A 12,297-nucleotide genomic window follows, 5' to 3' on the forward strand; every position below is an offset into this window, starting at 1 on the left:
AGGCAAAAACATGGAGATAAGAATAAATAAGTGACAAGATTCTACATGCAACAGATTTTAACTGTGGCTATATCTTGTTTTAATTATTTCAAAATTGAGAATCCATGTAGTAAATGTGGTTCAGTATGTTTAAGTAACAAAACCTCTCTAATATTTCATATTCCATGTGATAAATTACATCACACTGTATATTTTTAAGGTAAAACTTTAACATATGTGTTTTAAAATATGTATGTATACTATGATCACATTTGAGTTTCAAATGTGCCTGTAAGAAAGGCAAGGGAAGTATTATTATTCTCACTTTACAAATGAGAAAGCTGAGGATCAGAGTTTATGTCACTTGCTTTAAGTTTCACTACTAGTAAGTAATAGAGATCAGATTAGCATCCAGGTTTTCTAGCTTTCAGTGTAGTGTTCTTCTACCACACTATACTTATTGAATAGCAGAAAGCTAGTAAATGAGAAATGAGAACTGCTTTTATGAGAAATATCACATGGGATCTTTATCTCAAGCAAGGGAAAAATAGTATAGGGTAGAAATACAGGTTCTAACAAGTCTCAGGTATGTTAAAAATAAATGGGCACCAGTCATTACCATGCCTTCGAGATCCTGTCTTCAAGTTTCTTTCTAAGGGACTGTAACATTAGAAATGAGATAAATACAAGATCTTGTGGTAGCTCATAGCGAAAAAGAATGCGACAATGAATATATGTATGTTCATGTATAACTGAAAAATTATGCTCTACACTGGAAATTGATACAACATTGTAAACTGACTATAACTCAATTAAAAAATGTTAAAAAAAGAAATGAAATAGAAGTAACATACACGTGGCAGATTCAGACAGAAATTCTCCTTTCCTAGCTTTTCTCTTTTTTCACCATTATTGTTCATTTCCTCTGAGGTAATGCACATTTTGAAACACAGAATTAAGAAACAGACTACACTTGGGCAGAGGCTTGCCCATGAATATTATATTTCAGCCATAATAAAGCTGTTGCTGTCTTAAGAACAAAGCTTCCACTGTAATATAAAAACCACTGTAAACATACCCTTGATATTCCTGTCAATATGCCAGTAAAAAGTAAAAAGTATAAAATAATAGTAAAGCTTATAATTAACTTCCACTCATGAGCAAAATCTCTTACATACAGTTTTATACATATGCATAAATATAAGTACTTCTTAAAAATTTGTAATATCAAAATTTAAATTTTTATTTAGAAACCCATTGCCATTAATTTTGAGCCCAGTAATAAGTGTGTAGAAAAGTAGACCCCTTTTCCTCTTCTTCAGATACATTTTAAATTACTTCTGTTCATTTATGGTAGTGCTTGTTGTCTTGTTTCTTAAGGAAGGAGTAGGGAGAGAACTCCCTATAAGAACCTCAACGATCAACAAAAGCTCCACCATTCTTTTTTGGGGGGGGTCTAAGGCAGAAGCAGAAGAACATTGGAAGCAATGACTTTTGATCAGGTTTATCTTCCTCAGTTTCCAGATTGTACATTGCATGGAGACTTTAGGGCCATTTGACTGAATACTAGGCTGTTACAGCATTTTATTTTGGAAGAAATAGCCTTACTTTTTCTAGCTGGTCAATACTACAAAGGAAAATGGTGACAGTACATTTTTCTGTAGCTCCTGGGTCATTCCATCTCTCATCTGATGGCATTAATGCAAAGGGATATGTTAGGACCATTAAGAACTATTAGCTAAATTTATATCTTAAAAAGCTAGGTTTTATCCTTTGTAAAGTTTTTGAGGGCGGAAAAGCTTTGCTTTCAGACCCACTTTTTTACAGTGCGAAGATAGAAATAATTTCCATATTTAGATGAATGATTGAGAAACCATTTACAATTTATTTCATAGATGTGGACTGAATTTTTAACATTTAAAATATCTTTAGGACCTCTAACAATGTAGATTCATAAATGAGATAGATTTATAGGTACATATTCTGTTAAGTATTATTTTTAAATTATTAACAGAAATTCTTATATTTATTGTAAGTGATCTGAGAAAACACTTGTTTGGGAAAATATTCATTAAAGATGGGTTTAAACTATTCTTTACATATTTCTTCTCCTTTTTCTGGCAAGGAGATCTTCTTCTTGGGTACATAAGTCAAGCTGGACAAAGAATGCTTTCTAAATGTAGATAGCTTTCTCCTAAAATTCCCTCCTGAAAAGAAATATAAGAGAGGATCAAAGCAACAATTTGACGCAGCCAGAGACAAGGTTATGACCACTGACTTTTGCATTCTAAGGACAGACTCACAGGGTTTAGTTTCATTGTGCAAAAAGTGAAGGTGAATGGTGCGTTGAATATGATATGGCAAGAAACTGATCAAAAAGGCAGCTGTAACAACTATGATCATTCCTATAGCCTTTTTACGGCTTGATAGATTTTTCTTCATTGAATTTTTAAGTAAGGTCAAAATGATCATTGTGTAACAGACAATTATGACAACAAAAGGAATGATAAATCCAAAAAATAATGACACATAATGCAAGATCAAGACATGATTTTTAGCTTGATTGTCCTGTGGAGGCTCAAAGCACTTGGTATTGTTTTTCTCATCTATGTAAGATGCGGACATTAAAAATGGTGAACTAGTCAAAATAACAAAAATCCAAATACCAACACACACAAACCTGGCTTTTTTCTGTGTAACCAAATTAATGTTCTGGACTGGGAAAACAATCGCAATGCACCGGAAAAAGCTCATGGCTGTCATAAAGAAGATGCTACAATAGAGGTTGACATACAAAGCGTAGGTGCTGAGGCGGCACAAAAAGTCACCAAAGAACCAAATGCCTTTGTGAACATAATAAACTACACGGAGAGGCAGTGTGCACACGCACAGTAGATCTGCAACTGCTAAATTAATCATGTATACTTGATAGGCTGACTTCTCATGATATGTTTTTATGAGGACGTAGAGCACAAAGCTGTTGCCAAAGAAGCCCACTACGGAGATCGTAGAGTACAAGGTGGAATACACTTGATTGCGGAAGTCGTCAATAGTATCATTGCATATGTTATTACTGGCAGAAGATACTGTCAGATTTCTGACTCCATCCATGTTTCTCTAGGAATGTCTTCTTGGTGCCTACAATATATATACATATATAAATCTTGTCAATTTTTTTAGACCAATAAATTATAGGAAGTACTATAATTTTACTTTATGGTATCACTATGTAAATCTTTTGACCACTGCAGAAAGCAAGAGTCGGGGGACAGGCAATGAGGAGAGATTTAACTGCACTTTGCTCCCAGGAGAAGGGTTTGGGTCCTATGGACACCCAGAAAATTCTTTTTTTCTCCTTCTCCACCCATGTTTGCCTGATGGACTTTTAAATCTTCAAGACCTAGATAAAACAGCTCTGCCTTATTTTAAGTCATATTACTCCAGTACTTTTCTGTAAATCTTCCTTTTAAGTGGGTTTATTTTGTAATTAGAGAAAAGCTTTAAAAATGGTAGTTTCATAAATATGAGTCTATCTGTGTCTATTACCTATTTATCTTATTTGAAGAGCACTGAATTCTTTTAGAGAATAAAATCTGGGTGAAAATGCTTGGTTTCCCCAAGGATAAGGCTTACTAGGTAACATCTGCTGGGTGATGCTTATACCTAGGGAAAATAATTAAATTTGTTATCAGTGGAACTCACTCCCTGAGGGAGAATCTTAATCTAGAACATGGTAGACTCTATTTAGAACCACAGAACACCAAGGTTGGGGAAACTTCAGAAGCCATACATTTATTTTAATAAGAAAAAAGGTGAAATACATTTAAAATGTGCACCTTAAGGCTCTGAGGAAAGATGCAGCATTACTAGTTGGAATATACTTTCTGGGTGAGGATATTGTTGACACTGTTCATTCTTGTTCTTGCTTCCTAAACTTAAACTCATAGCTTTATTGTTCATCAATACATGGTCATTTCTCTTATAGTAAGAAGTTGTTAAATTGGTCTAAGCTAGTTCAGCTTTATGAGGGCAATTAGGACGGCCAACAAACTCTGATCAAAGAGAGCTGGGGATGAGATAGTATGGAAGTAGTGATTTCTTTAGTATTCCTCTAGATTCTTTTCTTTTACTCTTTAAGAAGATGGGAACAACTTATCAATGTATAATATAGTGGATAATCTTTGGTTGAAATCCTATTTTTTGTCCTTTTACACAGCTCTTGCTCCCTGGCAAGAGAGAGGTTGTTATTTGTAAGGTGGGAAGACTGCTTAAGCATTCAAGAACTGCCAGCAGTGGAAAGGACTGATGTGGTCTCTGCACCAGAGATACAAATATGGATAGCTATAGCTGTGGTTATAGGTGGACTATAACTTCCAAGTTTACTACTGATAACAATTATATTTGCTGTGAGGATGTGTCATTCATCCATTTGTCCATTCCAGCTAGTTCTACTTTTTCCTTTTATTAAAAATGTCATTATTTTCCACTAAAAACTGTTGTTATACAGTAAAAAATTGAAAATGAATCATTCGGAGGGTGTATATCTAAGATCAATGAGAAAAATTAGTTCACTGTTCCCAACCTCTGCATTATTTCTCAGTTTGCTTTCCAGTTACCTGCCTCTTTCACCATTGGTTTTCTGAACTCAGATCAATTGTGAAGTAAAGAGAAACTGCCTAAGCGTACTCTAGCCCTGTACTGTTTTCCTCACAGTGTTAACCTGTGAGGCACTAGATGGTGCTGTTGAGATTTCTGATACAGCCTTTGTTTTAAGAAATACACTTGAAAGGTATTATTACTAATATCTTCTTGCCAACATCAGCTCTCACTATATCCTGCTGCATACTCTATCCAGAATAATTTTCTGGACATTGTCGCTTCCAATTATGTCATGTCCTTGCTATCAAAATCTTCAGGGGTTCCACAGAGCTTTCAGAATAAAACCCAGACTTCTTGGCCTGATATTTAAGGCTTTCTACAGTCTGGTTCCAACTGAACTTTCCTAGTTTTTCTCTCACTTCTCCCCTTTGTACATCCTATAGTTCAATGAAACAACTATTTTACTATGCTAGGGACATGCACTACATGTTTTCCCACCTGTCTGTCTGTTTTCATGATATTTCTTCTTTCTGAAATGCCCTTTCCTCCATCTATGTGTATGCAAAAATTACCCATCTTTCAGCTCAAATTACACTTTATTGACCAAGACTTCCCTCAGCTTCCTTCCAAAGTGATTTCTATCTTTATCCCTTCTTTGGAACTTAAAGCCAACATTTTAGATCTATGATATATGTATATTATGTTCCTTCATAGACTATCTGGTTGATATATAAAGGCATCTCACAAAGGGCTAACACATATGTACCTTGCCTGTAAGTACTCATAAATGTTAATTGAGTGAATAAGTAAATGAATGATGGAACAAGTTTATCATTTGAAAGTATTATTTATCATTCAAAACCACTTAAAGTTATCTTTTCACCCCAACATAATTTAAAACTTTCCCAGTCTTAGAGCCTAAAGTGGCTTTGTTAAGTTGCTTCCTAAAGTATTAAGAAAGGGACTAAATCATTAGACTGACTATAAGATTAAAAAACATCCATATCTTGACACATATTAATCATTTGCTGATTTTACTTATCTGTTAAACATTATAAATAAATTTGAATTTTCCAGATCTTTAAATGATAGATGCCAAATAACTCTGATAAATAAATTAATAAAAAACAAAGAAATAGATGTTCTCTAGTCCCATTAATAAATTTCTCAGTCATTGCAGCCCAAAATAAGCTTTCTTAATAATTTTGATATTTAGATTAAATTGTTTATTTATAACTAAGTCAAGTCAATTACTTATACTAGGCCCAAAGGGAAGACTGTGAAACTTTCAAGCAAGTAATGAATCATAGAGAGATAGTTAATCATTTAGTTCAAGCCACTCATTTCACAGATGATGGCTTTGCTTATCTTAAACAGCATTTAATTCATTTTAGTAAAATTTACTGTGATCTCCAAAGATTGAGGCCCACACTGTATGAATATAGAGATTCCTAGGAACCCATCTCTGCTTTCAAGCAGCTCATAGAATGGTGAGGGAGAAGAGTGATGGCTCAGAAATGTGAAGAGATTACAATACAGTATGGCAAGAGCTATCTTAGCACAAAACAAATGGGTTATTAACTGATTAATATAAATAAGTAATAAACATAAATGTAATTAGTATTTATTGTAGTTAATGAAGGAAATTACTTTGTTAAGATAACTAGTTAGTTGAAAAAACAAGATTCATTTAGAAAATGGAGCCATACCTCTTTCTGGCCCTGCAGTACCCTTATCAAGTGTTCCTGGTTAGTGGTCAGTGCTTCTTATGTTGTAATAACAGATGAAGCCTAAGCTGAAATCATAAAATTGAAAAAGAAGTTAACGATCTTAGAAGCAGTCCAGAAAGGTCATGGGAGATTAGCAGCCTTAAGCATAGATCTAGGGTATGTCATGGGACATCAAAACTTAACTGACAAATTTAGAGCTAGTTATTGGATTTCATGCCTCCTTCTTTCCTCTCCATTCATTTTTACATCGCCAGGGGAAAATGTGGATTAGAGAACAGGAATGATCACACCTGTTTGCTACTGTGTGCATGGAGCTTCTGTCTGAAGCTGAGCACAGTATTATAAAATCTTTCTTCTCTCTTTGAAACCATTATATTTTCAACTCTAAACAGTTTTTTTTTAAAAAGTTCAAAGGGGAAATTACTTGGAACTTCATATCCAAGGATCTAGTTTTCTAGGAAGAGGTGTTAGAACGTTAAAAATATCAAGTACATCTGTTTGGGATGACCTAGAGATAGTTTTCCTTGGAGGAAGGATGACTTAGAGGACTTTGGACTCTTTTCCCTAAAAGCTCATAATAGTAATTATTTCTATCACTAATTTGGCATATATTATATACCTTCAGAGAGCAATTGTTTTATAGTTTGTATAGTTAACTTTTCATGAGTGTATGTCTCTTCAGTTAAACCATGTTGGAAAATCTAATAAAGTATAACAAACCTCCAGGGAATTAGCAAAGAAGGGCTTTCCTGATACAGTAGCAACCTGAATATTTGTCTTCTAAATTTGTGTTGCCCTATGGCAACTTTCATCCCCCTGTCTGCAAGGACCCCAGAGGCTGACCACTTTTTATTTACTTGTAGTCAAATGCTAACAAAATAAACACCTTCCCCCAGTTTATTCTTATCAAGTATAAATAGATTGGGACTTTCCAAAGGCACTCTACTGAAAAAAAAAAGGAAATCAAAAGGAAAGTAAAGAAAATGCAAAAATATAAAACACAGACAAGTTTTAAAAGTAGGAATCTGAATCTACAGCTACGATATTACTGTTTGAGTCCACCCTCTACTCAGGTAATCATTTTTCAGATCCTCTCTAGTTTCTTCTCCCTCTCTGAATATTCCCTCCTTCTCCAGGTAAGGAGTTGACATAAGTAAGATACTACTAGCAGCCTGAGTGAAGTATGGGTTGCAGATGGGGAATTACTCAGACAGAGCTGGCTTTTACATTTTGTTACACAGACATAAAACTTTCTTGGGGTTTAGTTTGTCCTAGGTCTCTGTAATCAACAAAAACTACTGACTAAATATTGAATGAAGAATATCTTTTCTAATCTTGAAATTATGATTCTAGTCATCTTATTTATGGTGAAAATTAACTTTGGCTCTGTCACAATTTTGTTTAGACAAAGCTTATATTTCCCCCCTGTGTGGAAAGAGAAAGTTTCTGAATTTTTAATACCTATCTATGAGAACTGTAGTATTACCAGGCTAAGTACTAGTTATCCTTTTCCATGGTAGCTGCATAATTACAATTTAGCCCACCCTGTATATGCATAGTTGAGTAAAAGTCACATTGTCTGGGAAACAATGCAATGTTTCCTCAAATCTGGGATTCTGAGATGTCTTCTGTGGCTCCTTTAGAAATTTTGAGCTTTGCCTATAGCAGGCATTCAATACTTTTACTCCTTGCACCTCTTTTCAGTTTACTTAAGAACTCTTGTCTCTGACAACAACTTCTGCCAAAATTGGATTTTACCATTATTATTTGGGTGATTAGGTGAGTGAAGTTGAAGCAATAAAGTAAGAGTGTGGATATATGGATTTTGAGTTCAATTATTTAATTCGGGAGTTACTCAGATCTTTTATTTGGCTCATCTTAAGTCCATGTCTTTCTGCCTGTCTGTCTATCTCTCTCTCTCTCTCTCTCTCTCTCTCTCTCTGTTTCTGTCTCTCTCTCTCTCTCTATCTATCTATCATCATCATCTATCTACTGTTTTGTCATCAGCCTTTAGTCTCCACTGAGTCTGTAATCTGGTCAAGCTCCAGTGAGTAAGTAAGTAAGAGACCTCAGAGATGATCTAAGAATATAAGGTCTCAATTCATATAACATACTCTTTATTGTTGCTGCAATAAAACCACCTATGAATGAGAATGACTTATATACTGTTGTGCCTTCTAAGTGTCATCCAGGTAGAGCTGGTGATCTACAAGAGTCCCCAGGTAGTCCCCAGGCTAGCGTCTTCTATTAAATGAAGATAATAATGCCTCTTTTTTTATGTTTCTAGTCAAACAAAAAGACATTCCTGATCCTCTCAATTCAATTTAATAATTCTCTCCTTTGAAGTCCTACATTATTTTGTTTGTGCTTTCCTTGGTAATTTTCATTTATTGTTTCATGTCATACTCATCCTTGTAGTTATTCAATTTAAACTTCTCCATTCTTCTCACAACAGTCCCACTAGATTTAAAGGGCAATAACCAAGTCTTATTCTTTTTGTATTTCATGCTGTACATAGTACATTGTCTTTTAAACATTGGTTGATTTGAATATTAATTTTCTATATCATTTTGTTAATGTCTTATCATAATCAGAGGGAATCTTGCATGGAGAAAGACAATGGGCATGGTAGAAATTTTGTAGGACTGGTAGGTACAAGACTTGAATCATTCCTCAAGCTCTGGTGGATGATTAATTGTGTGATCTTGAGTAAATCACCTTTTCTCTGTGATATCTTCATGTATCTGCAATTCAATAGGGTTGTAGTATACAATTTCTGAATTCCCTTCCAGTTTGCCATTCTGTAAATCTATGAAGATCAGAGTACGTTTCCTCCCTCCCTTTAGCAATTTTTGATCTTAGGGAAAAAAAAAGAGCAAATAGGAAAAGAGATCTATGGCTTCAATAAAGAGGAAAACAGACATAAGCTGTGAACTTGATTTAAGACAACTAGGTGTTCCCTGAGTTTCTCTCGGGTGAACATCTGAAAGACTCACTTTATTCCTCTTTGAATATATCAGCTGTGCTCAGGATACAGGCTTGGTCAGGCCCTCTAAAGGCAACATAGTAGTTCTAGCTTTGACAGTGATTTCTAGATGAAGTGTTAATTTTGTGATGTGAAGCTGTACCATATTCTAAGTCTCATAGGCCTTTCTCCCAGGCAGTACCCCTTTTGTTTCAGAAGTAATGTCTCTGATTCTGGCAGTATGATTACCATTCCTTAGATCTTCTAAGAGAAAATCCTAAAATTATCTTTGTTGGTTTCTTTTTTTTTATCATCTCTTGTATGAGATGCCTATCCTGCTTGATCATATGGTTTTAGGGTTCTAGAACCAGCAATTCATCCACCCATATGTTAGCTGATGCCTGAAATCTACTCTGCAGAATTTCTCACAGGCTTTGATTTCTGTTAAAATGACAAATTTATCAGGCCCTGCCGTCTCAGTTAAATAGAAGGAGTCTGAGAGGGTTTTGCTAAAGCTAATAGGGCAAGAGGAAAAGAGAGGAAGGCAATGGAAATCTGAGACCTGAAGACATTGAAGTTAAAATTACAGATGGGAAAAACGTGCAGATTTGGGAAGCTGGGGGTGAAGGGAGGAGGAATATGACTTCTTAATTTTGCTCCAGTTCCAGCTAACATTTATACAGTGTGAAACCAAGTCTTGATCTTTTTCCTCTTCATTTATCTTCATTCCTACTGCTGCTTCTTTGGTTCTAGCTCTCATTACATCAGACATAGATAGTAAACTCCTACTTTTCACATACATCTTGTATATTAGCCATGCTGGACTATTTGTAGTTCCTGGAGATGTCTTTCATGCCCTCTTAATTTCAGGCTCTTTTGTCTCAACATCATCTTTCACACCACTGCTAGACTAGTCATTCTTAACCCTTGCTTTTACCCTGTCTTTTTGTTGCTCAAGAGCTTATAAATGACTATAATCAAATCCCAACCTTATATTTCAGTCAACTACCTCCACCATCTAGTACTAGCCTTCCATCCAACCTTTTGGCTTGAGAGAAAGGTGATAATGGAAGAGGTCAAAGAACTATTGTTACCTGGAGAAAGAAGAAACCTTGATAAAGATAAAACTAAGTACTAAGGAGAGTTTAGGTCTCTCAGAAGGAGAGACTTGAAATAATCTGAGGCATATTTTTGGATGTGCAGTTATCTCAAACTAAGATACTCTATAGAATGAAAAGGACAGCTTAATTATTGAAATAGTGACTTTTGGGAAAACTTGGTTCAGGGACAAGTTTACCCTGACATGCTAGTTTAAAATTCTGATAGTCTTGACAAGCATATCCCTTTAGTATCATATAGTGACTCACCAAAGAAGGCTAATATCCTTGCTCTTCCAATCAGTGCTTTAGTCCTGAGGCCACAACTTATAGTAACAAAGTTTAAATTCTTTTTATGTTATCCTGTCATCATTTACAAATATTCATGGTTTCTACCCAATCCTTTCCCTCAAACCCACCTCAAGCCCTACTCTACTTGGATCATCTTTTGAGCAATGAAACATCTATTTTGACCTTGTTATTTATCCAATATAAACAAACCATACATATTTTTGTTTCTTTATAAGTGATGTTTTGGAAAGTAGTCAAGTATACTTGATGTCTTCAACAACCCTAATCAGGGGCAATGCCAGGGCCAACTTTGATAAGCCATGAGAGAAGTGGGAGTTTGTTTACTTTCTGATATTTGAACTCTAAAATGATCTTAGGAGATCATCTTAATTCTGGAATTTGCTTTCAAGAAGAATGTGAGAAATTTTCCAAAAATATACAAAAAAAGCAGCTGTGTTAATCTAAATTTGGGGACTTTGCATTACTGATTACACTTTGTTGAAGTAAAATTACAAATCTTTTACTTGGGGAAAAAGACTCAGTTATTTAGGTTATTAAGGGCCCAAAATAGTTTATATTAGGGGAGAAAGATACTTTCTATAAGGAGCAAGGAGCAAGGATATAGGTGAAAATTTACACTGAGCCTATTTTATTTTCCAAAAATATAGGAATTTAATGGAAAAATTCAAAATTAGAGGAAAAAGAACATAATTTACTTTAAGGTCAGTTTATTGGTTTAAAAGTATAGTTTTTTGAAAGGTAGACATGGGTCATGTTGTCGAGGGAGTGGCAGAAAATCTCTTCAGTTCACATTTTGAGAGAGTAAGAGGACTATAGTTGTTTAAAATACCCCAAATTCCACAGTGAGGTTATAAACTTTAGTTATTTTGAAGTTTAAAATTTGAAAAAAAAGTCCAAATAGAAAATCCTGTTTAAATTTTAAAAATAGGAGTGAGAAGTATATAAGTTGCAGAGGACATATAGTATGTTAAGTCAAATAGCTTCTGTCATAGTTTTCAAAGAGAAAGAGAGCTTTTTTTCTAATGATTTGTAATTGCCTGAGCTCTTTCCTTGCTCATAATTCTTGAAAGCTATTGAAATTTTCAATCTTAGAGAACTATGTAGACTAAGGGGTTGCTGGCCAGGCACCACTTACTGTGTGGTTACAGAGAAAGGCCTTAAAAATCACCTTGTATGGGAATGAAAGGACTTTGTGAAGGATGAAGCCAAATAACTATGCCTTCCTTGTTGGACCCATCATCCCTGTATTTTCCTTTGAGATTAATTTTTGTTTTATTCTATATCATGGCATTTATAGCAAGTTCTATGTTTTATAAATGAAGATTTTTAGTTTACAAAGACACACCTCTTTAGAAAAAGGAGAAAACTAAGATAATTTTCTGCTGAGACAATGTCAATGTGGATACAGTAGCAAAAACATAATGACTTTTGAGCCAAGGTAGATCTGAGTTTGAAACTTGGTTTCTCCACTTACTATGTGAACTTGGTCAAGTTACTTAATCTCACTAATACTCAGTTTTCTTATCTGTAAAGTGAAGATAGTAAAGAAAAGGAGACAGCAAAAGAGTATCAAAGACAGACAAGAAGAAAACAAAAATGTTAGTATTGTACAAGT

General features: G+C 34.6%; 1 protein-coding gene across 1 annotated transcript; it reads right to left on the reverse strand.

Moving 5' to 3' along the window:
- Positions 1-1,110: 1,110 nt before the first annotated feature.
- On the reverse strand, positions 1,111-6,373 carry CYSLTR1 (cysteinyl leukotriene receptor 1). The gene is made up of 2 exons (XM_006218299.3): positions 6,288-6,373; positions 1,111-3,117 (listed from the first exon to the last, which is right to left on the reverse strand). The coding sequence occupies exon 2, from the start codon at positions 3,088-3,090 to the stop codon at positions 2,068-2,070; it is 1,023 nt and encodes a 340-aa protein (XP_006218361.1). The 5' UTR covers positions 3,091-3,117; positions 6,288-6,373; the 3' UTR covers positions 1,111-2,067.
- Positions 6,374-12,297: the final 5,924 nt, after the last annotated feature.

This window comes from Vicugna pacos, chromosome X (genome assembly GCF_048564905.1).
Source record: "Vicugna pacos chromosome X, VicPac4, whole genome shotgun sequence".
Classification (NCBI taxonomy): domain Eukaryota; kingdom Metazoa; phylum Chordata; class Mammalia; order Artiodactyla; family Camelidae; genus Vicugna; species Vicugna pacos.